General features: G+C 43.6%; 1 protein-coding gene across 1 annotated transcript in view; it reads left to right on the top strand.

The window, feature by feature from the left end:
• LOC128893433 (papilin) overlaps positions 1 to 25,847 on the top strand; it is a 107,595-nt gene that overhangs the window by 79,566 nt on the left and 2,182 nt on the right. The window contains exons 4-33 of the mRNA XM_054154346.1: positions 1,774 to 1,834; positions 9,751 to 9,833; positions 10,501 to 10,651; positions 10,827 to 10,950; positions 11,097 to 11,177; positions 11,286 to 11,458; positions 11,916 to 12,051; positions 12,516 to 12,859; positions 13,034 to 13,213; positions 13,422 to 13,595; positions 14,048 to 14,230; positions 14,998 to 15,139; positions 15,456 to 15,586; positions 16,032 to 16,377; positions 16,441 to 16,608; positions 16,672 to 17,367; positions 17,475 to 18,551; positions 18,749 to 19,105; positions 19,344 to 19,520; positions 19,630 to 19,809; positions 20,233 to 20,412; positions 21,751 to 21,921; positions 22,392 to 22,607; positions 22,686 to 22,856; positions 22,964 to 23,380; positions 23,481 to 23,693; positions 23,932 to 24,102; positions 24,680 to 24,922; positions 25,089 to 25,411; positions 25,569 to 25,719. Of these exons, the coding sequence (XP_054010321.1) occupies positions 1,774 to 1,834; positions 9,751 to 9,833; positions 10,501 to 10,651; positions 10,827 to 10,950; positions 11,097 to 11,177; positions 11,286 to 11,458; positions 11,916 to 12,051; positions 12,516 to 12,859; positions 13,034 to 13,213; positions 13,422 to 13,595; positions 14,048 to 14,230; positions 14,998 to 15,139; positions 15,456 to 15,586; positions 16,032 to 16,377; positions 16,441 to 16,608; positions 16,672 to 17,367; positions 17,475 to 18,551; positions 18,749 to 19,105; positions 19,344 to 19,520; positions 19,630 to 19,809; positions 20,233 to 20,412; positions 21,751 to 21,921; positions 22,392 to 22,607; positions 22,686 to 22,856; positions 22,964 to 23,380; positions 23,481 to 23,693; positions 23,932 to 24,102; positions 24,680 to 24,922; positions 25,089 to 25,411; positions 25,569 to 25,719 (7,220 nt within the window). The remainder of the gene's footprint in view (positions 1 to 1,773; positions 1,835 to 9,750; positions 9,834 to 10,500; positions 10,652 to 10,826; positions 10,951 to 11,096; positions 11,178 to 11,285; positions 11,459 to 11,915; positions 12,052 to 12,515; positions 12,860 to 13,033; positions 13,214 to 13,421; positions 13,596 to 14,047; positions 14,231 to 14,997; positions 15,140 to 15,455; positions 15,587 to 16,031; positions 16,378 to 16,440; positions 16,609 to 16,671; positions 17,368 to 17,474; positions 18,552 to 18,748; positions 19,106 to 19,343; positions 19,521 to 19,629; positions 19,810 to 20,232; positions 20,413 to 21,750; positions 21,922 to 22,391; positions 22,608 to 22,685; positions 22,857 to 22,963; positions 23,381 to 23,480; positions 23,694 to 23,931; positions 24,103 to 24,679; positions 24,923 to 25,088; positions 25,412 to 25,568; positions 25,720 to 25,847) is intronic.

Below are 25,847 nucleotides of genomic sequence, written 5' to 3'. Positions count from 1 at the left end.
TAAATTCAATCCGACCCTGGCGAGGTTTCCACGCTTCGAGGACTTTCCTTGCGGGATTTTTGACGAGCCGACAGAACTTCCAACGGAATCGCGGTAAATCCTCCTTATCTAGCGGTCGGGGCCAAGATTAATCATGACTACTTATGCGCTTTTCGCCGCGGAACGGTATCTTGGGAAATTTTCACGTGGCCCAGTTGTAACAGGACAGCCGTCCATTTCAATTTTGTAGTGAAACACTCCCCGTAGCAATTATTAATGAATGGATTTCCAAGCATTTTATTAAACGGTGTTCTAAGATTGTAGAATTTGTAGAATTGTAGGAATTGTAGGATTTTTTGGAAGATATTAATTAATCGGAATCAAAAAGTGTCGAAAATTGGCCTATTTCTTTTAAGTGAAGGAAAGTCCTTGCGACATAAATTTTTAAGAAAATACACGAGATAATAGATTAAATCCCTTCGAAGGAGATCTCCTAAAGATCGGCTTTTACGAGTTACGTAAAACGGGAAAGGAGGAAAATCGGATTGATCGGCGATCGTACGAAGGAATCGGATAGCGAAACCGAGAGTAAGCACCGATCGCTAATAACACGTTCTCCAGGATCGAGAAAGCGGGCTAATCGGCTCGCGAAGGCGTTTAACAGGAGAAATAATTTCGTGGTATCGAGCGTACCGGTGTCACAGGTCAGACACGCTCGATCGCGTAGATGCGCGCCGATCGTGTGCAGCGTTTACAAGTATTTTCAATTTACAATATCGAAACGCAACATTCGAGCTCGCAGGGTCAGGAAAATAATTCCTCCTGAGTGTGTTATTAGACTAATAATTTTTATTTAAATAAAAATCTCACATACGTTATCAGATTATATGATGAGGAATGTAGAATAGACTATACTATATTTTTATATGCATTTCACTATGAATACAGACGTTATAGGCAAAAATTGTAGACCCCAAGCCCTTTTGACATTCAATCCAATTCTATTGTAACCTCATCTAACCGAATAATCGAAAGGTAAATACAGAAAACGATAGAAATACCATCGCGCTAATGCGTAACCCAGGTTGCCATAAATTTCCACATGAAAATTTCATCGGAAAGGAGGTTGCACGTGACGCGTAAATGTAATTTCACCGAAAGGTCTCGCAAATTATTGAGAAACCGAGACGAATCGCGCGCTTTTCCTGGAGTTTTTCCATCGCGGAGCCACTCGTTTACGGGATGGAAAAAAATTGGTTGCTCCACTTTTCCTTGGAATTTTCTCGAAAGAAACTCGTTAACGAGGAAGCACGGCCGATACGCGATTTAACGGAGTGTGAATTCCTGATTAGAGATACGAATGGTCGCGTTTTAGCCACGTGATGGCGGACCTACGCGCGCGTAATCGAGATTACGATCGATCGAGGAATACTCGCGCCAAGCTGATAAGTCGAGGTTCGATTATTCGAACATTTTGTTCACTTGGCAAGAACTATAAATTTCAGAGTTCTAATAGATGAGGAGAATATTGTTGATTATTTTGTGGAATTATAATAAATGAGTCACCATTTAGGCGGATCTCTGAAATTATTGATGTTACCGAGTGAACAGGCATAGCAAGAATCTAAGAACTGTAGCATTCAGCTGTTATTTCAAGATTTGCATTGTTCCTTGAAAATGTTATTTCATACAAGGCATCTTGCTTGTAGAGCCCATGGACTCTTATTGTCTCATTGACCCCCACGCTTTAAAGGATCCCAGTTCAATCTGTATAAAAATGTTTTATTGTTGCAGCGACAATGGCTACAACAGGTGTACCGGTGCATCCAAGCGATTCTTCTCCTGTAACATCCAGGTGAGTCTATGAAACATTGCCATAACAGACGTCAGAAAAATTCCGCGATTATAATTAGTCGGAGGAACGAGTTCTTCTTGTATTCAATCCCTTTAGGACGGTGAACATTATTCTCTATTTTCTTTGTTTCGTTGCGAGTACAATGAAATTTTCAAAAAGAAAAATTTAACAATATTGTAGAATAATTTCCAATATTGTCATCCTATGGTTAAAGAAAAATTCACGGAAGAAAAGTCTCAGTTACTATTATTAATCTATTTCGTTTGAAACCGGTATATATCAGAAACAATGCAGCGAGTTGTAATAGAGTTCTACAATGGAGAATTCGTATCACACTCGGAATATTTTAAGGCGACAATGGTCAACGCTCGGCGAACGTTCCTCTGTTTTCACAAAGCAAGAGGACACCCGAAAATCCAACCCGTGGAAACGATGGCGCCGCACACGTGAATCGAATCCGCACCAGAACTTGATTAATTGCCGTGTAACAGTGGGTGATTTATGCGATTTGCTTTAATAGATCGAACAGCTTGACAGTCTATCAAGAGGCGTCGAGCCATCGACGCGTGACGTGGGCTTCAATTATTCACATCTGCACGCGTACTCGAATCAATGAATCGAATCCGGTAGTTCTGCCATCCAGTTCGCTTTGTATTTCCGTCTGTGAGCATCTTCAGCAGCTGGCAGTCTCGTTCCACTTGATTTTAAATCGAAATTGCGTCGTTTAGGTTCATATCTACCTTTCTGAGTCGAGAAAAGATATTTAAAAGATACTCCAAAAATATGTCTGTGCTTCTAAACAAATTAGAAATGAATCCTGAAACATTTCTAATTTTTAAATATGTTTCACCCTTTCTAAGAAAAAAAAATTTTCAGGAGTGGTTGTATAGTATTTTTCATTCTACACAAAATAGTGGATGCTGGATGAAAATATTCCACGAAGAGCAACTGAAAATTGAACTCCCCAATCGAATAAATTGCCGTGCACCTTGTATTCATTCGTCATCAATTGCTCCAGCAAAGCTGTGCCCATTTCTCTCGTCGCGTTCAAACCACCACAGAAACAAATTTACACTCTGTTGTGCTCGTCCCTAACCTTTGAATATGTCGGTCAATTTCCCCCAAGCGCGGTTCGATGGTCTTTAATAAAATGATTTATATCATTATTTAATTCAGTTCGTTAAATGTCAGCCGCAGTCTCATTGAACTCTGAATCGCTATGGTCTCGAGGATCCCTATCGTTTACGCGTGGCTCGGGCGGAACAACTTTTGTTTCTTTATCGGGGCGTCTTTCGCTCCTTCCACTCTTTAACTCCAATCGATCCGACATTACTCTTCGCGCCGAGTCCCGTCAAACTTCCATTTAAAACCACTTAATCAACGCGATGCTGGTAATCTCGTTCCGTGGCTCAGGTGATCTTGACAAATTGATTCGATGATCGATTAATACGACGATCCTCCCAACTACAGTGTAGAAGTTTCTTCGAGGAAAATGGATTTTCAATTCTTGCGTGTTCTTAGAGGCGAAGTGAAAGATTGGGAGTCGATTCGAAATTTTTTCAAGTCCTGGGATTGGTGTTTAGAGTAACACTGTTAAAATAACAATTTTGATACAAATCTATTCATGTAAATTTTACTCTCCTGATGAGAACCTGATAAACCCAAGGTGGAAACGTCGAAATAATTTTCATTCAAGAAATTCTGAAGACTATGACCATGTCGCGATGATCGAAGTTTGTTTAGAATCGGTTTCACCTCTGGCCTAAACCAGGCATGGTGCTCTAGCCTATATCTACCTGGACATACCATTTTACAGCGTCCCCGTGACCTCGTAAACCCCATCCGCTTCGAACACAACAGCGGGCAATGTTCCAGGAACCGGTTGCTTGTCAGAGCCCGTTTAACCCTTTGTTTCGTCCGATTATTAATCGGCGGTTCCACTTTATTTCTACGGCATCAGTCCGTTGGGTCTAAATGTGTCACCGACAGAACCATCCCCGTTTGTTCACCCTTTTTAACTTGCGTTCTTCGCGCCGCGGAGAAAGTCTCTTAGTTCGAGATACATTGATGGCGGAAATGAGAAATACTAGGCGGAAGTGAAATTTTGGTGTCGCGCGACATTGATTCGTGGGGAATAATTTAGGTTCTCCAAAATATTGTTTAGAACGAAACAATATCCTGATCTCAGTTAGTAGAATGATCCTGTATAGCTTATGCACACTCCTTCAGGTTCATGGATATAGACAACGAAGCCTCCCCCCATGATATTCAATGTTCCTTCGTTGATCGACGTCGTTGACCTTCTTTGAAATACAACTGGGGGATTAAAAGTTTACAGCGTGCAGTAAAGATCCTCTCCCGAGGGGCCTCCACTAAATCCCGCTCGAGGATACTCGGGGGTGTGCTTCGGAACAATGCTGAAGTTAAAACCGCAGGAATCTCGAGACGACAGTCGTATACACGCTTGACGTGTACAGGGTGATTCAAAAGTGATGTCTGAACCGAGTAGAAAAAATAGTTCAAGTAAATCTACCGTTAATCACAGTGTTTTTCGAAGATAGTAGAATTATACTAATAAATGTCCCCTCTTGTCGCGTGTTTACTTCGTGTAAACCTTTTTTCTTCGAGCAGTAATGGTACCAATCAATTTTGAGACACCCTTTCTGGAACACCCTGTGAATGCTTGGATCGAAGAAAGATCGTCAGCTGCAGGAATTAGGAATGTTTCCCTTCCAGCAAATCCACATTAGATTCACGGTGGACGTCACCCTGTAATTATTATAGCACAATCCTTTTTTCATTAAATGATTAAGGAATAAATTGAAAATTATTTCTATTTAAAATTGAATAAATATTCATTCAGCAGAAATATGGCTCCAAAATATTTAATAAACTCCGCTTGTTTCGTATAACAAGACTCTCTTCCCTGTATATTCGTACATACCACCATCGTTACAGAAAGAATTAAAGTATCCGATACTTAAAAATTCCCCGCATTCTATCAGGCCAGACATTTAATAAAAATGTTACCATATCGATTAGATTGCACACTCCTTTCATCCTCCAAATTCCTTCCAGTGTCCCGAATCGTTGGGAACCATCCCTTAATTGATTCATGTGATTGCACCCTCACAAAGCTCGTCCTTCGTTCCGAAAACAACATTTCTACGTTTGAAAAACAGATTGTTTTCGGGATTGTTCGATATTAGAAATTAATTCGCGAGGCACACGGTTCAAGGAATCCCATCTTCGTCCCCCTACCATAATCGAAGCCGCGTCGCATCAATTTTCGCCCGGTACACCGACTCTATCAATCGAACCGCCGACCCCTCGGGCTTTAATTTAATTTTCCCGAGTCACGAACATTCGATCTACCCCACGTAGACGTAGAACTACTTCCAGAACAGAACCACTTCCTTTGGGGGTGCTCTCGCTATTTCTTCATAAGAGCGCAGCCACCGGTGAAAATGTATTTCTGAAAGTCACGTAGCCGCCGTAAAATTATTTCAGCGATATCCAGGACCTTCGCGACGTTTCGAATCACTTTTCTGGTGAATCGTTCTAATTAAATAATCCCTGTGAGTTTTGACACATCCTCGCTATTGCTCCCGAGGACTGTCGAGACTTGGGAGTAGTGGAAACGGAATATTCATGGAAGTCGGGGTAGTCAGGTCGCATTTACCTCACCGACAATCATTTTATATACGAAACTTCGAGTTCTAAAGAAACGATACCTAATCAAGGATTCATTTTGGAAGAATTTGGTTGTCTAATTCTCTTGAATAATTACAAGAAAAATGTTTAAAGTTCTTTCAACGATTATTCGAGGGCAGATCGCTTATCGATGTGAAAGCTCGTTACGTGGCAAAAGGACCATCGAAAATCCTGCGCAGCTCGGCGGTCCTTTAATGGTCCTCGAAGGCAACAATATAGCCCGCGCGCGACGCTGCAGCGGTGCACTGTCGGAGATGCTAAAATTTATGAACGCTTGGCCATTATGCGGCATCGATTCGCGAAGTATTAAATTCGTTAGAGGGACGTGCTAAATGAAATGGCCCCTGCTCGTGTTATGGTCCCATCGATATCGATTTCTGATCCAATGCACTCATCGAAGTCAATTTCATTAATTCTTTCTAAATATGATACAACTAGACATTCCAGTCTACCTACGAAACCCTTGTTTTTTGTGTAACATTGCAAATTTATAGGGTGCATGTGTTATTTAGGAAAAAGCTCAGTTTAAGATAAACATTAATTTCACCCCACGTATTTATCATTCCTATCCCCTGTCTGAGCACCTCACACAAAGACACGTCTTCCCGACTTATTTATTAAAAACAAGCATTTAAACATCTTATTACGAAAAGCATACTTTTACAGACTACCAAACAAGAGGTCCATTTAAATATTAACTGCAGCACTCAACTTTTCCGAAGAAGAAATCCTTAAGAATTCTTCCGTCCAAATGAAGCATGAAAACGATGAATAGCGAGCTAAGGAGCAGGACTTCGCGAAGAACCCGCACTCAGCTTTCAGTCCCGAAAGGGGCGACGGTACACGTCGACAATATAATATCGCGACGTCCGTTTGTCAAGAATATTCCGTCAGGTTGAACGACCGAGTCCCAGCCGCCACTTTAGAATCAAACGAGGCGATCCATTTCAGCCGCGAATTGCACGCCGTTGCAAAAATTCCGTCGAACGCGGCTCATTGTTCCCGGCGCCTTTGTTTCGAGATTTCGTAATTAGTAACAATGCCTGTCGGCTAAACAGAGATTATTGAACGGTGAAAACTCTCGAGGGACTTCGGTTCCACTGGCGGGATGAAACTATGGAGGAGTAGCCAGAAGCTACAGACGGAAACGGGCGGGAGATCGATGGGGGAGGTTGAGGAAGGCGGATTTCTTTAACGAGGCTGAGACCCGTTAATTACGAGTCACCGTAATTGCGGGGAACTCGGTGCGTGTTTATGGAGGCTCGTTGATTTCCGCATTTTTAGTAACCTCACCCTCTCACCCTCTGCTGAACGTGCTAGGCCTGGGGAGGGGGGGTTGCAGAGATCCTACTTAGGATGCTACGTGGATACTGATTCGGGGAGTATACTGGGTGTTTCGTGGCTTCTAGTAGATTCAGAGGGGAATTTAGGGGACACTTCCTCGATTGAAATAAATATTTAAAGGAAATTACGAATGTATTAATGAATATTAAATTGTCCCAAAATTGTCACAATAAATTCGCCCGCGATTTATCTCTGCAAACTCGGATCTTGAATGAAAAATTATGAATATAAATCATCGCCCTTCTCCGTTTCAGCAGTTTTCCGTCTTTCTCGAATCGATCCTCCTCAATCTTCATTCTCCCCAAAGTTCCTCCCATTCACCCGGACAAATCAACCACACTTCCATCAAAAACCCGCGAACAACGGGCCAGCGCTGCAACGTTGCCGGAGATATCTCGTGACCCCGAACCCGATACCCAGTGAACCATCGATTTGAATAAGCGTCAAGGTCAATCGCGGGGCTCGCTAACCCGGTAGAAAAGCGGTCCACCGTAAATCACGCGGGTCCAACAACGTCCCACCTCGCCCTCCTCCCCAGAAGCGTCGTTTCGGTGGTTGAGCGCGAATATTTTTTTCTCTTTTGCGGTCAGCAAACAGCCCCGTTTCCCTTTTGGCCTGGGCTAACCCCTCTGACCGTGTGTCCACGCAAGAAATCTTACGTCATAAATCCTGCTGGCGTATCCTCGCGCGTGGTACCGGTCCCCCTGGGAGATGAGTCCTCCTTTTGTAACCCTGCTCGATTTATCGACATTACCTGCACACACACACACACGCGCGCGCGCGCGCGCGCCCGCGCTCCCCCCTATCCGTCGCATGTTCGCCATAGTGGCTTGTCTGGTCGGAAAGAGGCAGGAAAAAATCAATTTTAGGGGTGGGTGGTATAGGAAAATAGGAACAACCCCAAGAGCCTCCCTTAAGAATCACAGAGTTGTTATAATTTTTCATCCCCTTTTGTAACAGTTCGTTATCTATTTTCACGAAATTCTCGAGTCATTAAATTTCATCCACGTGATTTCTGGTATCCGCCATGCTAGGAATAACGTGGCAACGATATTTGCTCTGGTATCGTGTTAAGGGATGAATTTGGCTCGAGTGATATCACCGGAGGTATCGGCACGGTGTTTGCTTGTTTGGCCGTCGGGTCGATGCGAGGGAAATTACGTTCCTCTGCTGTGTTGTTTCGGCTAACAGATGGGGACGAGGTTTGATTAATTGAGCGCAAAGGATCCCTCTTATTATTCGGCTCTTGTCGCGGAGCTTGTTAACCCTTTTTACGATCCGGGGATTCTTCTCCGATTCGGAGCAGGTAGAGTTGTTTCGGGGGGGGGAATACCCAATGTACCTTCTTCTTCGATGGTCCGATAACTTGCCTGTCGAGGTAGAAATACAGAATGAATCACGTAACTACTTTATACTTATTTATTTATGTTATGTTTGTCAGTTGATCAGTGTCACTTTCTTGTTGATATTTGTCGTGACATGGAATTTTATGTAAGAATACATTGATAGTGGTTGCCTAAGTTGATAAATATATTTGCATGGAGCTGTAGTATTCATTGTTCGTGTTGGATAAAGTAGAAAACATGATCACTGAATAATCAGACATGTTAAATCTGGAAGATTAATTACGTTACTTGCAGACAATCATAAAACAGTCGCACGAGTATCACAGGAGAATAAGATCATCACAAACATTACAAACCACCACAAGATAATCATAAAGTAACCACTGTCCAACTCAGAGTTCCTAAAAATAAACGACCACCTATAGAAATAAATCCAGGGACCATTTAATACCAAAATCTATCCCAAATGAAAACTAACGGCGCGATCGCGATCTATCGAGCACGCGCGTGATATCCAGTGGCGCATCTCGGATGTTCTCCCAGATGAGATCACCTCGCGCCCATTCGGTGCCGTGACGGAACACGTTTTCCAATCTCCGTCGATGTGTCTCTCTGGTGCACATAATTCTTCATGAATGAGGGCCCCACCTCTCGGTCACAATTTATTTCCGACCGGCGAAGGAATACGTGTGGCGAAATGCATTCGCGCGTACAAGAGGGGCGAGAAAGAAAAGCACGCGATACGGGCCACTCGCGGACGCAAACGCGCAAGCTTTCAGAAAAGCTTCAGGTTTTTTCTGGCCACGTGGAGTTCGTTCGCGACCCAGTAATTAGCGTCGAGACCCACGCTCCAGTTTAGACGCGACGTTTGCGTTGCCATGTCTTGTTGCTCTATTAAGGAATCGTAAATTTTAATTCTCCTTTTACATATTACATGATTATCATGTATTTTTGCTTATTAATTTTTGGACCAATATTTCAATATTTCATCTTGTACATGTGTGTTAGTAATTTCTCCTGAAGTGGACTCAAATACTGAGTCGACAGTGGGTTGTTAAATTTGATTTTTTAATTGCACTTTTTCTGCCACGTTCCCTAGCTGAAATTGAGTTCATTGAAACTCCACATGCGTATAAATTAATGTGTATTGTTAATGGTTCGCTGCCACCTCCTTTCTCCTTTGATTAAAATTTAAACTCGACAATCAATTTATTATTGAACACTAGAAGTAACTAGTCTCCCATCACCTTTATAATTACACTTCACTTTTAAAGCCCCACCTACTCTATAAGCACGTTAAAAATGAAAAATCAAGATACAAGTGTCAAAGGATCCTTCGGCTACTTGGGATGAGAATAATAGGACCTTGTATAAGTGACTCTCAATGGAAATGTCAAGCACTCCAAGCGTCCTTTAATTTCATAATGGAACCTGCGCCCTTTGAGGGTGTTACGACAACTGTCGAAACTTCCTTAACTAACTTAACGCCCTCTTTACTTCTTCTTTGTCCAGGAGTGTCCCGAGGACGCGAAGGATTTCAGGGCGGAGCAGTGCGCCGAATTCAACAGAGTTCCGTTCGAGGAAGTTTATTATGAGTGAGTATCGAAAATGGTTTCTGCGACGTAGCTCTGTCTGCGAAAATCCCAACGGAGTTCTCAGACACGCCGTAAATGTGATTTATCGTCATACTCGACGGATAGTCGTGGCTCGTTCGGCTCTTCGACGAGACCTAATGGTCGTTGATAGTTTGAGAAACGTTGGACATTTCGATTCGTTTCGAAGCTTCGAATCTGCAAATGCATTTGTTTACATTTGTAGCGAACAGTTTTCGAACAGTTGAAGGAAATTCGTGGAAAGTTAGAAATGCATTTATTTATATTTATGTGGTGGAAATGGGTGGAAGCGAATCGTGTTTATTCTTGAAAACTTTTAGTCGCAATTATTTCATAATTTAGGTGTAAGGGTTTGCCGAGGGCTTGAACTAAATTATTTCTTGTGAAATGTGAGGAAAATTGCTCGGAAAGCGAAACGGGGTGATATTATAGAATTGACCTACTTTCATATTCCAAGGCCATTTTCGTTTTTAACTTCCGCGAAGGAGTACGTATAGGTAATCGACCAAACATGCGTTCGATTAGAGGTCGAGAATTTTCCCCTATGACTAACGACGAAAGAAATCGTTCCATTGGCGATAACGATTATCGGATCGCCGCGTCGTCTCGCGGTGAAATTAATCGCGCAAAATCGTTTACTCCCCCGCAGTTGGATCCCTTACACTGGTGGACCGAACAAATGTGAATTGAACTGCATGCCGCGCGGTGAGCGTTTCTTCTACAGGCACAGGCTGGCTGTGACCGACGGCACACCGTGCGAACCCGAGAAAAACGACGTTTGCGTCGAAGGGAAGTGTATGGTGAGTTAACAATTTCTTATATGTTATGGCGGAACTGGATTGTGCAACATCCGACTGCCTTTGCAACTAGAACATCTATAGCTACTTGTAGTTCCAGTCCTTGTGTAGATACGATTTGTGATAAAAAGCGTTTTGCGACTATAGTAAAGTATATCGCGATATCTTTGATTGCCAGCACGTTGGTTGCGACATGATGCTTGGAAGCGATCTTCAGGAAGACGCTTGCAGAGAGTGCGGTGGCAACTCCAGCGATTGCAACACCGTCTCCGGTTTGTTCGACAACGACGATCTCCAGTCTGGTACGTTGTCGATTCTTGAATGACAAATGAACAAGTACCAATTTGTATAAATCCTAGTCAAATTCCTTTCTTCTCCAACATAACAACAAACAAATCGCACTTACTCTGTTATAATTGTTCTAACGCTTCGCATAAATCTTCCACAGGTTACATCGACATCTTGCTGATTCCCAAGGGAGCAACGAACATACTGGTGAAGGAGATTCAACCATCAAACAATTACTTAGGTCAGTGAATCCAAATATCGAGGAAGTGCCAAGTTGCTCGCTTCGTTGTTACGGAATCGGAAACTAACCAAGCGCTGTCGGTATTTTAATCCCGTTTTATTCTCGCAGCCGTTAGAAACACGTCTGGCCATTACTACCTGAACGGGAACTGGAGGATAGACTTTCCACGAAGCCTGAAATTCGCTGGAACCATATTCCATTATTCCAGAGATCCGCAAGGTTTCTCGGCACCCGATACCATTACCGCCTTAGGGCCAACGCACGAAGCGATCTACGTGGTGGTAAGCATAATTAGTTTCTCACATTTTAACTAAAAACTGTAGGACGACGTTGATTTTGTATACCTTTTGTATTATCGTATTATTTAACGAAGATTGCTGAAAGATTTGGATTACGGTCCAAAGCGCTGCGCTGATTATTAAGCTTGCTGGGATGAATATTTATATTTTTTCCTGCTAGCAAACGATTATCCTAATGGTTGTTTTAATAGAAGTGAAATAACGAGTACGGAATATGGGGTACATCTGCCGTGGATTTTCAAAATCTGCTATGAATTTTTATTTTTATTTCCATTTGTATATTACTTCTTTATTTATCCAATCACTCTATTCAAGATATTTCTAAATTGTGTCTCCTGGAACGCATTTCCTAATGAATTCAACAGAGCGAAAATCAATATTTACGAAAATGTCGACGTCAGGGAACGTCGAGAATAACTCGCATATTTGTTTCCCTCAGCTACTCTATCAGGGTCACAATGTGGGTGTGCAGTACGAGTACAGTATGCCAAAGAAATTTTCGCAGCAAGCGGACGCGGACAGCTACACCTGGATAACCGACGAATTTTCAAGCTGCAGCTCGAGTTGCGGCGGAGGTAGCGTTTCCAAAATTAATCTCGTTACCTAAATACATGGCAAATGTGATTAATAAACGGATAAGCCGCGCTGCGCTGAACTATCGGTTCTAAATTTGATAGGATAATTTGCGAGGGACCAAACCCTGGGGGATGTTAATTAATTGACGTCCTTTCCACTCAGCTTGTATGGAAACAGATCATTCTCCGACTACCGTGCGTTCAATTATCGGCTTCGCGAATCAATCATCCACACTTATTCAATTTTAGGAGCAAATTTATCGAAACATTCCCCGTATGTTAAGAACAATTATTCTATGGTTTATGTTATTATGAAATTCGCTACTGACATCGCGAAAAGAAAATTCTACTCATTTTTTGGGAATTTGACTACACTGTTAATTAAAAAATTCACGAATTGAATAATTTCCAAGTGTGAAGGGTTTAGAAGAGAGGTTGGATTACGATTGTGTCTTATTCCAAAGGGTACAGATCGAGACGAGTGGCCTGCGTGCGAAGGAAGGACAGCAAATCAGTGGATGAGAGCCTCTGCGATCCGCATTTGGAGCCAGCCGACACAGAAGGCTGTAATATGGACCCCTGTCCACCTGTGTGGGTGGAGGGCGAGTGGGGCCCTTGCAGCAAACATTGCGGGGAGGGGGGCGAGCAGAGCAGAGAGATCAAATGCGAGCAGGTCATCTCTAGTGGAATTCCCTCGGTGGTCGACGATAGTCAGTGTGTGGAGAAGGTGGGACCGAAAGGGCCCACTACCCAGGAGTGCAACAAGGACCTCCAGTGCCCCCAGTTTCACACGGGGCCTTGGAAACCGGTACAACTTCATTCAAGTCCCTTTCCATCGTTCAAACGTTTACTTTATTTCATTTTACCTGGATATAATTTTGTTTACATTTCTTCACATCATTTTGTAGCTCAATTGTAGATTATGCTAAATACAGCTCCAGGATAGTATCTCGATAAAAATATACATAATATCGTTTAACAGTGCGACCATCTGTGCGGTCCTGGCAAGGAGACAAGAAAAGTGACGTGTTACAAGAAAGTGGACGGGAAGATCGAAGTGCTGGAGGACGAAGCTTGCGAAGGAGAGGTTCCAGAGCGTGAGAAGCCTTGCGAACTGAGGCCTTGCGCCGGCCTCGACTGGGTCACGTCGGATTGGAGTGGTGTAAGTTTGCAATTTGTCATGTCGTGGCACCCAAATACCCATTCGTCCTTTTAAGATACTCACCAACAAAAATGAGGAAGCATTTTGGCAAGCGATATTAAGAGAACGCGTATCGCGACATATCTAAATGAAGAGTGACCCATTTCCTCGACACTGTACGTGTAGTTTCTTAATGATTATCATTCGGCACTCTTTCGGCTGTTGCCAGTGCGACGACAAATGTGGCCTCACTCAGGAGTCGAGGACTGCTCACTGCGCCACTCAAGATGGCACCGTTTATCCAGACGAGAAGTGCGATTCGGAGAAGAAGCCTGAACTGACCAGGGAGTGCGAGGGCACGAAGGACTGCGAGTTCCTCTGGTTTGGGTCTCAATGGAGCGAGGTGAGTGCCTTAATAAAAAAAACTTATATTTACGATTATTACGTTATTCTACATTTTTCTTACTTTACAGAACTCTTAAAATTGTTTTTCATACTTTCGAGAGCATAGAAACTAACAATTTAGAAAAAAATATTATATTCTCATAAAAACTTGAATAGTTTCGCGAGTGTAATTTACTCAAAGACAAAGATCTATTCCCACAACAGTTTCACTCCTACTTCACTTACTCGTTCATCTGAAAACTCAATAAAAGTTTCCCCACGTGAAAACACACAAGCTCCTTAAGCCTGATTAATCTGTCCCGATTTGAATATTTAAATTAACTCATCCTCCCCTCCCTCGCCTTGCGTAAAATATCGCGAGGACTCGACTCGCAGGATTATCGAAAGCAGAAATGAGCGTTTGTACGGTTGTAAATCATACCCAACGCGCGATTACGTTCTGCCCGATAGTGTTCGGCCAAATGTGGGTCCGGCGTGCAGACTCGCAAAGTGTTCTGCGGCACGTTCGAGGACGACACGGTGAAGAAACTGCCGGATGAAAAATGCGACGCTAGCAAGAAATTCAACGACACGAAGAACTGCACCGCCGAAGTGGAGTGCAAAGGTGAATGGTTCGCTGGACCATGGAGCAAGGTAATGTATCCGAGCGAAACCGCTTTCTAACGTCCACCCGTTGCACCCCCCACTGGGGGAAAGTATTCGCGGGGCAATCTATTTTCCTACGGTGTCAATTATGCGCGAATTTTATTGCATGCAAGTATGAGCAAGCCGCAGCGAAATTTATTCATACGTGCCGGAACATTTATTAACGGGTGTCAATAATAATTTCAACGACGACGATAGGACTTTTAACGGAAACCATAATAACTGTCCACCGTCAAAACATTATTTATATATCTATACTATTTTTGTAGCACAATTTACATTGTACCGAATAATTGTATTGTACGTTATATAACTTCCATTTTATTAGCGATTTTCTCCATCAGAATTATTTACAGTTAAATACATAACGTAATATAGATTGAACTATATTTAATCATATCATAAATTATACTATGCGCAATGTAGATGTATAGTATAATAAAAATTGTTCTCGATTCTCGTATGTTCCCGTGTTTTGAAATGATCAAACTATATTATGCACATGCAAATAAATTTCGCTGATACTTGCCCGTTCGCTGTCTTTCGCAACGATGTTCAACAACAAAACGACCATAGTCTCCGATATTTCCTGAATGCGTCCCTCGACTCGAACGTGGCGAGATTATTTGCATCCGCGAGAAATACTCCGTGCGTTCCCCCGGTGGGTCAAGAAATTTAATATCTTCGACGGATTTGCAACGCGCAAGAACCGTCGGCCTCGAATTTCTTCCATTAATCACCTTACCGTGTTGCAGTGTTCGAAACCGTGCGGCGGCGGCACCATGAAACGCAAGGTGATTTGCATGAAGGACAACGTGACGGTGCCTCCGACCAACTGCGACCACAGCATGATCATGTTTGCCTCCGAGGATTGCAACCCAGATTCGTGCGAGGAAGGTACCGGTCCATCGATCTAGCGTCAGCTGTTGCTGAAAATTAATTTGTTTGGCCATTGGAACGTTGATACACGAGCCCATTCTTCGTGTACAAAGACATTCTCGATATTTGTTTACAGTGAAATGGGAAAAATAGGAATCTTATTTAGTATGATAGGGTATACGTTTTTTTTTAGAGTACTTTGAATGTTGACGATGCTATGCAGGAGTCTTAAAGTATCACCTGTTGCTCCAATGCCAAGAATAACATCGTGTGATCTTTTTTGTTATAACAAAGGAATCGAACTTTCCTCATATCACCTATCACTGCATTTTAGACCAGATGATTCCAGTCGAGCCTGAGAAGATCAAGGACCTCGCCGAGGAGGACGACGATGAATGCGAGGTCTACGAAGACGAAGATGAGGACGAGGACTTCGTATCCGTCTCATCCAGCCTCGCACCCGGCGTAAGTGAAACTGGGTCATAGTTAATCAAATATCTTGGAACCGTCTTGTCTCGTAACTCCTCGCCTCGGCGCTACATTTCGCGCTATTTTCATGTAAATGGAGTCGGCTCTTGCCGTTACCAAAACTTCGATATCTGGTTTCAGTAAACTTGCGAATTCGCTCGTCGTCGGAAACGCGAAAATATAGTTGCTCGCTCCAAAGTCAGTCGTTTCGTCTTCTTTCGCTGTTTATTCGAGTTTTCATAAATTCTGCTTCTTCTGTTTTGCATAATCGTAGAGTTCAAGTGATAAAGAGGTTGAGTTGATCAAATGCTAGGTGCCGCTGACAGTAACCATAGATAAGTGCAATCTGTCAGCGATTGAACGTAAAGTGGAATCTCCCAATGCATTTGAAAGCAAGAATTACTTCATCTTTACCCGCAATTTTCCATGATTTTGTGTACAGGAGGACAAAACGAGTAAAGCGAATGACTTGACTGAAGCCACTCCCCTAAGTTCGCCAGATTCTGAAATATCCACCGGAGGCAACATGGACGACTTAATGCTCGGCGATGCAGGCTACACCAGGGGCGATATTCCGCCTGGAGAAACCGGAAGTGGCGAGGGAAGTGGCACTGATTACACAGACTTCCTCACGGGTTTCACATCTGAATTCGAGTCCACGTTTGAAGGCAGTGGAACAGAAGAAACGACGGACGATGACTTGACCACAATGTCCGGAGTCACGGAAGCAACTGACACCTCGGAATCAACTGACGAATCGACGAGTGAAGGCAGCACGGTGTCAGGAGGTAAGTTGAGAACTGTTAAAATGAATAATATTTATAGTAATAATATTTACGCGACTGCTCCAGAAACGGAAGTGACAGAGTCTGGAGCTACAGATGCAACAACAAGCGACGTGACTTCCGAGAGTGAGGCCAGTGGAGCCTCTGAGGATTCCACGGATGAAACTGGAACAACAGAGCCCACCGAATCTGGCCAAACCACGTCCTCATCCGAGACTGAGAGCACATCATCAGGTAAGTAATAATTTTTCCACCCAATTATAGATCCAATACTCAAGTTCACTTCCATCGCCACAGATGAATCGACCGTTGAGTCGTCCACCGAAGAGGAAGGATCGACAGTGTCAGGAGAAACCACAGAATCAGGTGCCACCGAAGAGACGACAGAGTCGGGACCCACTGAACCTACCGTGACGACTGATGTCTCAGCTACCGAAGGATCCACCGAGTCGGGACCCACGACCGAATCTGGACCCACGACCGAGTCTGGACCCACGACCGAGTCTGGAGCAACGGAAGCCACCGAAAGCACGGAGTCTGGGGCCACAACCGAACCTACCGAGTCTGGTATGACTGAGACTACTGAATCTGGCCAGACCACAGAGTCTGGTGAGACCACTGAATCTGGAATGACAACCGAGTCCGGTGAGACTACCGAGTCTGGAATGACCACAGAGTCTGGTGAAACTACTGAGTCTGGTCAGACTACTGAATCTGGAATGACAACTGAATCTGGTGAGACGACTGAGTCTGGCATGACCACCGAGTCTGGTATGACAACTGAATCTGGAGAGACTACTGAGTCTGGTATGACAACTGAATCTGGTCAGACTACCGAGTCTGGCATGACTACCGAGTCTGGAGAGACCACGGAATCTGGTGCGACGACTGAGTCTGGAGAAACTGACGTGACCGAGGTCACAGAGTCGACTGCCTCTGGATTGACGCCTGCCACTGGAGAGGAGGAGTCTGAAATGACTGAAAAAACTCACAGTGAGTCTCTACGTTGATCAATACTCTTCAAGTTTTCAAAATCAAAGTCGAGAATCCATCAACTATCTCTGAAGCACACGCGTTTTAACATTTTATTATTATTTCAGTATCCGAGTTCTGGACAACCATCGGCCCAGAAACGAAGCGCAAGGGCCGCGTGTGCAAAGTACCCAAGAAGAAGGCCTGCAAGACCAAGCCTTTCGGTTGCTGCTACGACGGCGTCACCGCAGCCCAGGGTCCCTTCGGCCAGGGTTGTCCGACTCCTCAAACCTGTAACGATACCAAGTATGGCTGCTGCCCCGATGGCGTGTCACCAGCCACTGGTCGAAACAACCAAGGATGCCCCGAGTCGCATTGCAGTGAAACCCTATTCGGTTGTTGTCCTGATGGAGTCACAGTCGCTGAGGGCAACGACATGGAGGGATGCAAGAAACCCTGCAACGAAACAGAATTTGGATGTTGCCCAGACAAGGAGACTGCAGCTAGTGGCAAGGACAACTTGGGCTGCTGCAACGTCACCGAACATGGCTGCTGCCCAGATGGAATCAAAGCAGCGCCTGGACCAGATGGAGAGGGTTGTGAGGAGGAAGCTACTTCTGTCACTCCTATCACGGATGAGTATGAGACAACTACAATCCAGGAGGATTGCGCAAACACCACCTATGGATGCTGCCCAGATGGGGTCGCTACCGCTACTGGAACGAACTTCGAAGGGTGTGGAGTTATCAATACAGAGAACTGTACTCTGTCCTACTTTGGATGCTGTCCCGATAGTGATGCACCAGCTCTTGGTCCAAGCAACTATGGCTGCCACATGCCCTGCGAGAACAGCACTTATGGTTGCTGCGAGGACGGCGTCACCCCCGCGCACGGTCATAACAGAGAGGGTTGCTGCTTATCGAGCCCGTACAAATGCTGCCCAGACAACATGCTACCCGCTCGAGGACCAAATTTCTATGGTTGCGGCTGCGAGTACACGAGATTCGGTTGTTGTCCTGACAACTCCACCGCAGCACGTGGTCCTAATAACGAGGGATGCGGCTGCAAGTACACCCCTAACGGCTGCTGTCCCAATCGCTTCACGCCAGCCAATGGACCCAACTACGAAGGGTGTCCTTGCTACACTTATCAGTTTGGATGCTGTCCAGATGGTGTCACCATCGCCAAAGGACCCCATGGACAAGGTAAGGCTATTGCGAATATTTATTTAACTCCCGGATTTTTAAGTAGTATTTTTAATTTTATTAATTTTTGAATGAAACTTACAGAATTAGTGATTAGATTCTCAATCAGAAAAATTGTTGAGCCAATAAAAATTTCCAAAGTCTATCGAGTCGGACCCAACTCTCGCTAATAAATAATCATTCAATTTTGTTTGCAGGCTGTGGTTGCGAAAATACAGAATTCAAGTGCTGCTCCGATGGAAGAACCCCAGCCAAGGGTCCGAACTTCGCTGGGTGCACTTGCGACGCCTCCAAATTCGGATGCTGTCCCGACGGAGTCGAGGAAGCGCAAGGGGAGAACTTCGAGGGATGTCTCACGGTTCCATCGACCCCTGGAGCTGCCTGTGCGCTGGAGAGGGACAGAGGCTCCTGCAGGGATTTCACTGTCAAGTGGTACTTCGATACAGAATACGGTGGCTGCTCCCGATTCTGGTACGGAGGCTGCGAGGGTAACGATAATCGATTCAAGACCCAGGAAGAATGCAAAGAGGTGTGCGTCCAGCCGAAGGGAAAAGGTAAGTCCACCGTGAATCTCTTTAATTAACACTCGACGACGAAACTTTTACTTTGAATCAGTTAATTTTTCATCGCCTCGGCGTTCGTTTGATGGAAACTTAACAGCTTGTTAAATTCAGAAGTAAATTTCAAGTTGATACCTAGTTTCTTAATAGAGACTACCTCTTTAAAATCTCTAATTATAATTCAGATTGAACGTGTTGATTAACATTAAACTGGAATTTTCTGATTTCGTAGATGCTTGCAATCTGCCAAAAATATCTGGTCCTTGCGAAGGCTACTTCCCCACGTGGTACTACGACACTGGCAGAAAGCAGTGTGGCCAATTTGTCTACGGTGGTTGTCTCGGAAATGCGAATAAATTCAAGACTAGAGAGGAGTGCGAAGAGCTTTGCGTTACTCGTAGCGATCTGGGTAAGTTCCAAGTTGCCAGCTTCCTGATCCTTATACAGAATTTCAAGAAAAATATGAAACCTGCAAGAGTAAACTTAGTCCAGGCTACTAACTAAATAATTTATCCAAGATCCTTGCGAGCAACCGAAAGAGCCTGGCCCCTGCGAAGGCAACTTCACCAGGTGGTTCTACAACGCCGACTCTCAAGGTTGCGAACAGTTCAAGTACGGTGGATGCAAAGGCAACGACAACAACTTCGCCACTGAGATTGCCTGCCATCAACAGTGTCTACAACCAGGAGGCAGACGAGGTACGTCTCTTAAACTGGTTCTCTTCCATTACAGGACAGCACGCATCACGCTCGAATTTCTCTTGCCTGAAATCTTCAACCCGTTAGGCATTCGATCGAATGAATTCCAGATTGTTTATTTGTCGAACGAAACGTGAATATGCGTTTATATCAAATTGTTCATATTTTCAAATGGAATTTTGCGAAGTAGTAGAAGCGAAACTAATCAGACGCGTAATTACGCATAATTTAAAGCGTGGTGTCTGTGGAGGGATTAGAATAATGTATATGGGAAGGGTCGATATCGAGGATATTGAATCGGTAGGTTGTGGGATCTGCTTTAATACGGGTACACAAATGAGACTCTGAGACTTCGCCAGACATCTGTCATCGAACCTGAGCCACGAATCAGCCCTCCCCAGTAATGCATACAAATATTTCCAGTAAAACTGCCAGAAGTGTGCTCCCTGAAGAAAGATCAAGGGCCCTGTCCGGGTTCGGTGTTGCGCTGGTATTATGACGCCGAGCGTCAGACGTGTAGCCAATTTGTTTACGGCGGTTGTAAAGGCAACGCCAATAAATTCCGTTCACGTGCTGCCTGCGAGCAGCGGTGCCCCGTAAAAGGTATCAGAGCCAGGAACAAATGAAACAGAATGGCAGAAATACATAGACTGAATTTGACAAAAATTGGCTTCTCTGCTTCGTGGATAACAGCGTCACTCGTAGCAGGCGCGGGTCGTTTCTCGCACGTGGGTGTTGGGGGAATGGGCAACATTTTATTTTAGTTGCATTTAGTTATTCAAAAAGTTTCTGGAATTATCTATTTTTGAATTTATTACATTATGGAATCTAGCGTGTTAGCAATCTATGTATATTGGTGGTAGAGTGGTATACTATTCCTATGACAGTGGTATGGGGAAAGTACCTAGTCGATAATGTTGAGTACTCAGTAGGCAAAATTCGGCAATGCAAAGCTCAAGTTCGGTAAGGCAAATCGCTCTGTTGGTAATGTAAAGCACGGTTCATTTTTTATTGGTTACATACATTTCTGTTCAGATGAGAATTTTGCCCATTCCTGATTGGACGATCGAGAGACGACTCGATGTTGTCGTTGGTGTTGGTTCGTTTGTTATTTGTCGCTGATTGCACGTCTGTAACGAGAAGCAGCTACAATATCATGTAATGTTATTTTCGTGCTACTCTCGCAATCAAGAAGCTCACGTTGCCTTTCACGCACACTCCACACTTGGCCCGCACTTTTGTTCACTCCGCAAATCATGCTGGCGCACTACTTTGCCAATTACTCGAAATTGTGCTCGCGACTTTGTCGTATTTTTCCCGCAGTCGAACTCAATTCTCGTTCGAGTGGGAAATTGTCGACGAGTTCGTCCACTCTCGAACGAGAACAATGGACGAGTAGAGCGAGGAAAGTTCTACCGTTGCTCAGGAACTCTGTAATAAATCGTCAGGTGTAGAATCAATGAAGGAAAACAAATTAGCGCTTTCTAGTTTCGTTTCTGCAGGATGGAAATTCAATAATATATATTTATATTCAAGATGATATTTTTGTAGACTAATTTTTGATTATTCATTGATTCTGGCATTATTATTCGATGAATATTCGTATAGAATTTCTTGACGAAAATTGGACCCCCAGGATAATTAAATTATTAAAGCTTACGTTATTTCAAAAATGTATACAATTTTCAATCATTTTATAAAATTGATTGGAAAAGCATAACGACCACTGATACGAATTCGACGCGAAAATTCATCTCCATAGAAATGGCAATTAACGCTTACACTTTCCAGGAATTCAGGAGATATTCACATATATAAATGTATTCGTCGATAATTTGCGGTTTGGTTATCTTTTCTATGAATCGAGAAGAATAATTCGAGCCGCAAATGGTTAATATTAGATAAGATCTAACTTTGCATGATAATTAATGCGATTAACAGATAGTTGCTTGCTGCCGCGAGCCGAGGGTAACTGTGGGGAGAAGAACTCTCGATGGTACTTTGATCAGTCGGAGAATCGATGCATGCCATTCTATTATACCGGTTGCGGTGGAAATAAAAATAATTTCGAATCTAGGGACGCATGCGAGTCCGATTGCCCGGCTAAAATCGGTAAGACATTATCCTAATCACTGTCAAACCTTCATCGCTGCCATACTTCACTTTGCGTAGCATATTCATTGAAATACGAACGTTTTTTCGATTACAATTCATTCATAGCATCAAATGCACGTAAACGTTTCAACGCAAATATAGTTGAGACTCTTTTCTACGGAAGTAAACATTTTAAATGGTATCTCATTGTACACGATTCGTGCAAAATTATTGTATTGCACGCTGCTTTCACTGTCGGAACGCGTGAAAGCGAAGAATTTTTACCAGTGTCCAGCTGAAATTAAAAGTTGAAAGGGAAAATAGTTGTGTATAAAAATTATGCAAAAAGAAATAAAAATTCAGTAATTAATCAGGAAATTAATGTATAAAGCAGACGCAAATAGATCTTCGACACTGGCAGAATTGTTCGCTTCTCATGAAGATTGCAAACAAGAACCTATCTTAACATAGTCCTCGCTTGGATACAGAGCAAGACGTTTGTCTCTTGCCCGCGCTTTTGGGAGAATGCCACAACTATACCCAACGATGGTACTACGATTCCTACGAACAGCACTGTAGACAGTTCTACTATGGTGGCTGCGGTGGGAACGAGAATAACTTCCAAACCGAGCACGATTGCCTCAACAGGTGTCAGACAACCCTCACCACACCTGCTCCGCCAAGGGAGATCGAATTTAAACTTGGTACGGCATAAATTAAATTGAAAAAATTGCACTTTTGAATTAAAAACTAAATTCCAAATTGTCCACGGCTCACCCCAGACTACTGCTTCCTCCCTGACGAACATGGACCATGCAACGAAGATCAGGTTAAATGGTTCTATCACAGTGGCGAGGGCATTTGCAAACAGTTCAGGTTTGGAGGTTGCCACAGCAATGGGAACAACTTCAACAGCAAGGACGAGTGCGAGTACCGTTGTGGAGATGCTCGAGGTCCGTGATTTCATGTTATTGAGCTTCTATGAATAGAAACATGATACGATGGAGCAATACATCTGGAGGAACATTTTAAATCAGTCAAATCAATTCTTTTTCCATAGACCCCTGCACCCTACCCAAGGTCATTGGTCCCTGCAGTGGCTTCGACAGACAATACTATTACGACTACCGCACAGATACTTGTTACGAATTCGAGTATAGTGGCTGCCAGGGCAACAAAAACCGCTTCCAGGATAAAGACTCCTGCGAGAGGAAGTGCAAGAAGAGGATCGCCCCCACCGAACCCCCTCGAAACGTCAGCGAGGCTGTGCCCCCGCCTGTCGAGCCTGCCTCGAAGAATCCTATCTGTTACACACCTGTGGACCCCGGTACCTGCAATGGCGACATCACTGCTTATTATTACGATTCTCAGAACCAACAGTGCCAAGCTTTCGTTTATGGCGGCTGCGAGGGGAACGCCAACCGATTCCAGACGGAGGAACAGTGCGAACGACTTTGTGGGAAGTTCCATGGTCAAGGTAAGTTCTAGGGATGAATTCCACTCCTTTTGTTGATCCGTAATTAATATTCTTATCAATGAATATTTAATGCATCTTGAGATAATTTTTCTGGTTGTAGATTCTTGTAATCTGTCAGTGGATCCTGGCCCGTGCAGAGGATATTTCCAGAAATTCTTCTACGACCCAGCCACTCGCACGTGTCGCGAGTTCGTATATGGCGGATGCGAGGGCAACGCCAACAGGTTCAGCACGATGGACGAGTGCGAATCGATTTGCATACACCACGAGGAGCCTGTCCCAGCTGGAAACGAGACCAGTCTTTCAAATCTGTGTAAGTATTCCGACATTTTATTCGTCCTATTTCCATTGCCTATTTCATTTTCGAGTAGCATTTAATGTCACTGGCGAGTTACTGATGGGAAATAATTTTTATTTGCAACACATTTCGTAACTCAATTCAGTAGGAAAATATTACGTATGTGGTGATTTTATTTGATATTTGGCGAATTAATGTTGAAATGGTAACGTTCGTTCTCGAGTCTTCAGTAATTTCGATCTCGATGATTTAGCAATCTGTAAAGAACCGGTGGACATTGGGTCCTGCAGTTCCGAAATTACGATCAAACGATTCTACTTCGACGAGGAGTATCAAACATGTCGAGCGTTCATTTACACCGGATGCGGTGGCAATCGTAACAGATTCAAGACCTTCGAATCTTGCATTCACAGTTGCCTTGGGAGTAAGTCGAGGAAACGTGATCGCCATTACTTAAATAATTTTTGCAGATCGCAAATTTCAGCTATGCAGCTTCAAAGATGGTGTACATATTTGCTAAACAGTTGTGGCTCGTATTTTACTTCAATTTTTTAGTCTTATACTTTTAAAACCCATGCTTCCATAAACGCTCCAAACTATCTATGCGTTCCTATATAAAAGTATCCTTCAAAAGAATTTCAGAGAAAGACAATCCTAAGCTTTGTATCAATATTATTTCACACCATTTTATTCTAACGCAAAATCTCTAACTTTTTACATCTCTAAACAAGTCTCCCATTTAATCTTCTAAAAAGAAATATTCTCAGCTACATTTCCAAATTTTTATTTCTCCACCATTTTATTTAAACGCAAATTTTGTATCTTCTCACTGCTATATAAAAGCTGCAAAATTCCACTGAAAGGAAACACATAATATTGCTTTGGACCACAGTTTAATTATTTTTCTTAATTTTTCTTCAATATTTCTCTACTGTTCATTGTATTCTTCAAAGCGGATTAATTATTCCTGCTATTTGAAACGCGAAATAATTTCATCGCAGCTACCAACGAGATCGACGTAGACTCCGGAAAGGATACAAAGGATCCTTGCGCGGAAGCTCGCGAGGAATGCAATACCATTCATTGTCCTTACGGCAAGGAGGCCTTCGTGGATTCTCAGGACTGCGAGCGATGCCGCTGCGTGGATCCCTGCAGAACACAGATTTGTCCTGACGGCACCAGATGCGCGATCACCTTGGTCGCCACTAAGGATGGCACCGAGTACAAGGGCGTCTGCAGATCGAGTAATTATACCATTCATTAAATACCGTCTCAAAAGGACAAATAATTACAATGTTACAAGATTTCCTATGCGTAATGGTCTTCTCCTAAATTCTTTGTCTTAATGAACTCAATGAACTGCTTTGGAAATTCTCATAATTAATTTAAATAACATTCTTCTGTACAAAGCAACGAAACCAGGTCGCTGTCCAAGGGTGTCCAACAGCACCAGGTGCGAACAAGAGTGCGCCACTGACGCGGATTGCTCGGGAGAGACGAAGTGTTGCGACATTGGCTGTGGCACTTCCTGCCTCGAGCCAGCTGCTGAAGACGTTTCTCCGACCACGCTAAGGACATGGGGCACCCCTCCCCCGGCTGGGGCTGAACCAGCCGCCATTCAGCAACCCGAAGAGCCGCAAGTTAGCGCCCAAGAAGGTGGTTATGTCACCATGAAGTGCATAGCAATAGGGAATCCCAGACCAACCATCACTTGGAGAAAGGACACGACTTTGGTGAGATATGGACATTTTCTAGGAAAAAGCTAGGTTCATTTAGTTTTGTTTCAGTTTTCCCATTAATTCTAGACAATCGATTTCACTCGTGAAAGCATTCAGTAATAGAAATCCTTAATTCTGATCTTCTGATTATCTGAGCGCTTGTTCTTCGTAGATTGGCCCTGCAGAGAACAGACGTCGCATATTGCTCGACGGTTCCCTTCAAATTATCAGCCTGTACAGATATGACAGCGGAACTTATGTCTGTACAGCTGATAACGGCTTGGGACCACCAGTGAGAATCGAGTACCAACTGTCAGTCACAGGTATGTAGTTTAACTCCATACTGCATCAAAGTGATGTGTCTTAAAAGGTGACGGGGTTGTGAATTGTTGTGTTTGTCTAATGTTGTTCAACGTGAATGTCTTGTCTTGTAAGCACTAGATAATAATGA

This window comes from Hylaeus anthracinus, unplaced genomic scaffold (assembly GCF_026225885.1).
Source record: "Hylaeus anthracinus isolate JK02 unplaced genomic scaffold, UHH_iyHylAnth1.0_haploid 3, whole genome shotgun sequence".
NCBI classification, from domain to species: Eukaryota; Metazoa; Arthropoda; class Insecta; order Hymenoptera; family Colletidae; genus Hylaeus; species Hylaeus anthracinus.
This window is presented reverse-complemented; position numbering and strand designations above follow the sequence as displayed.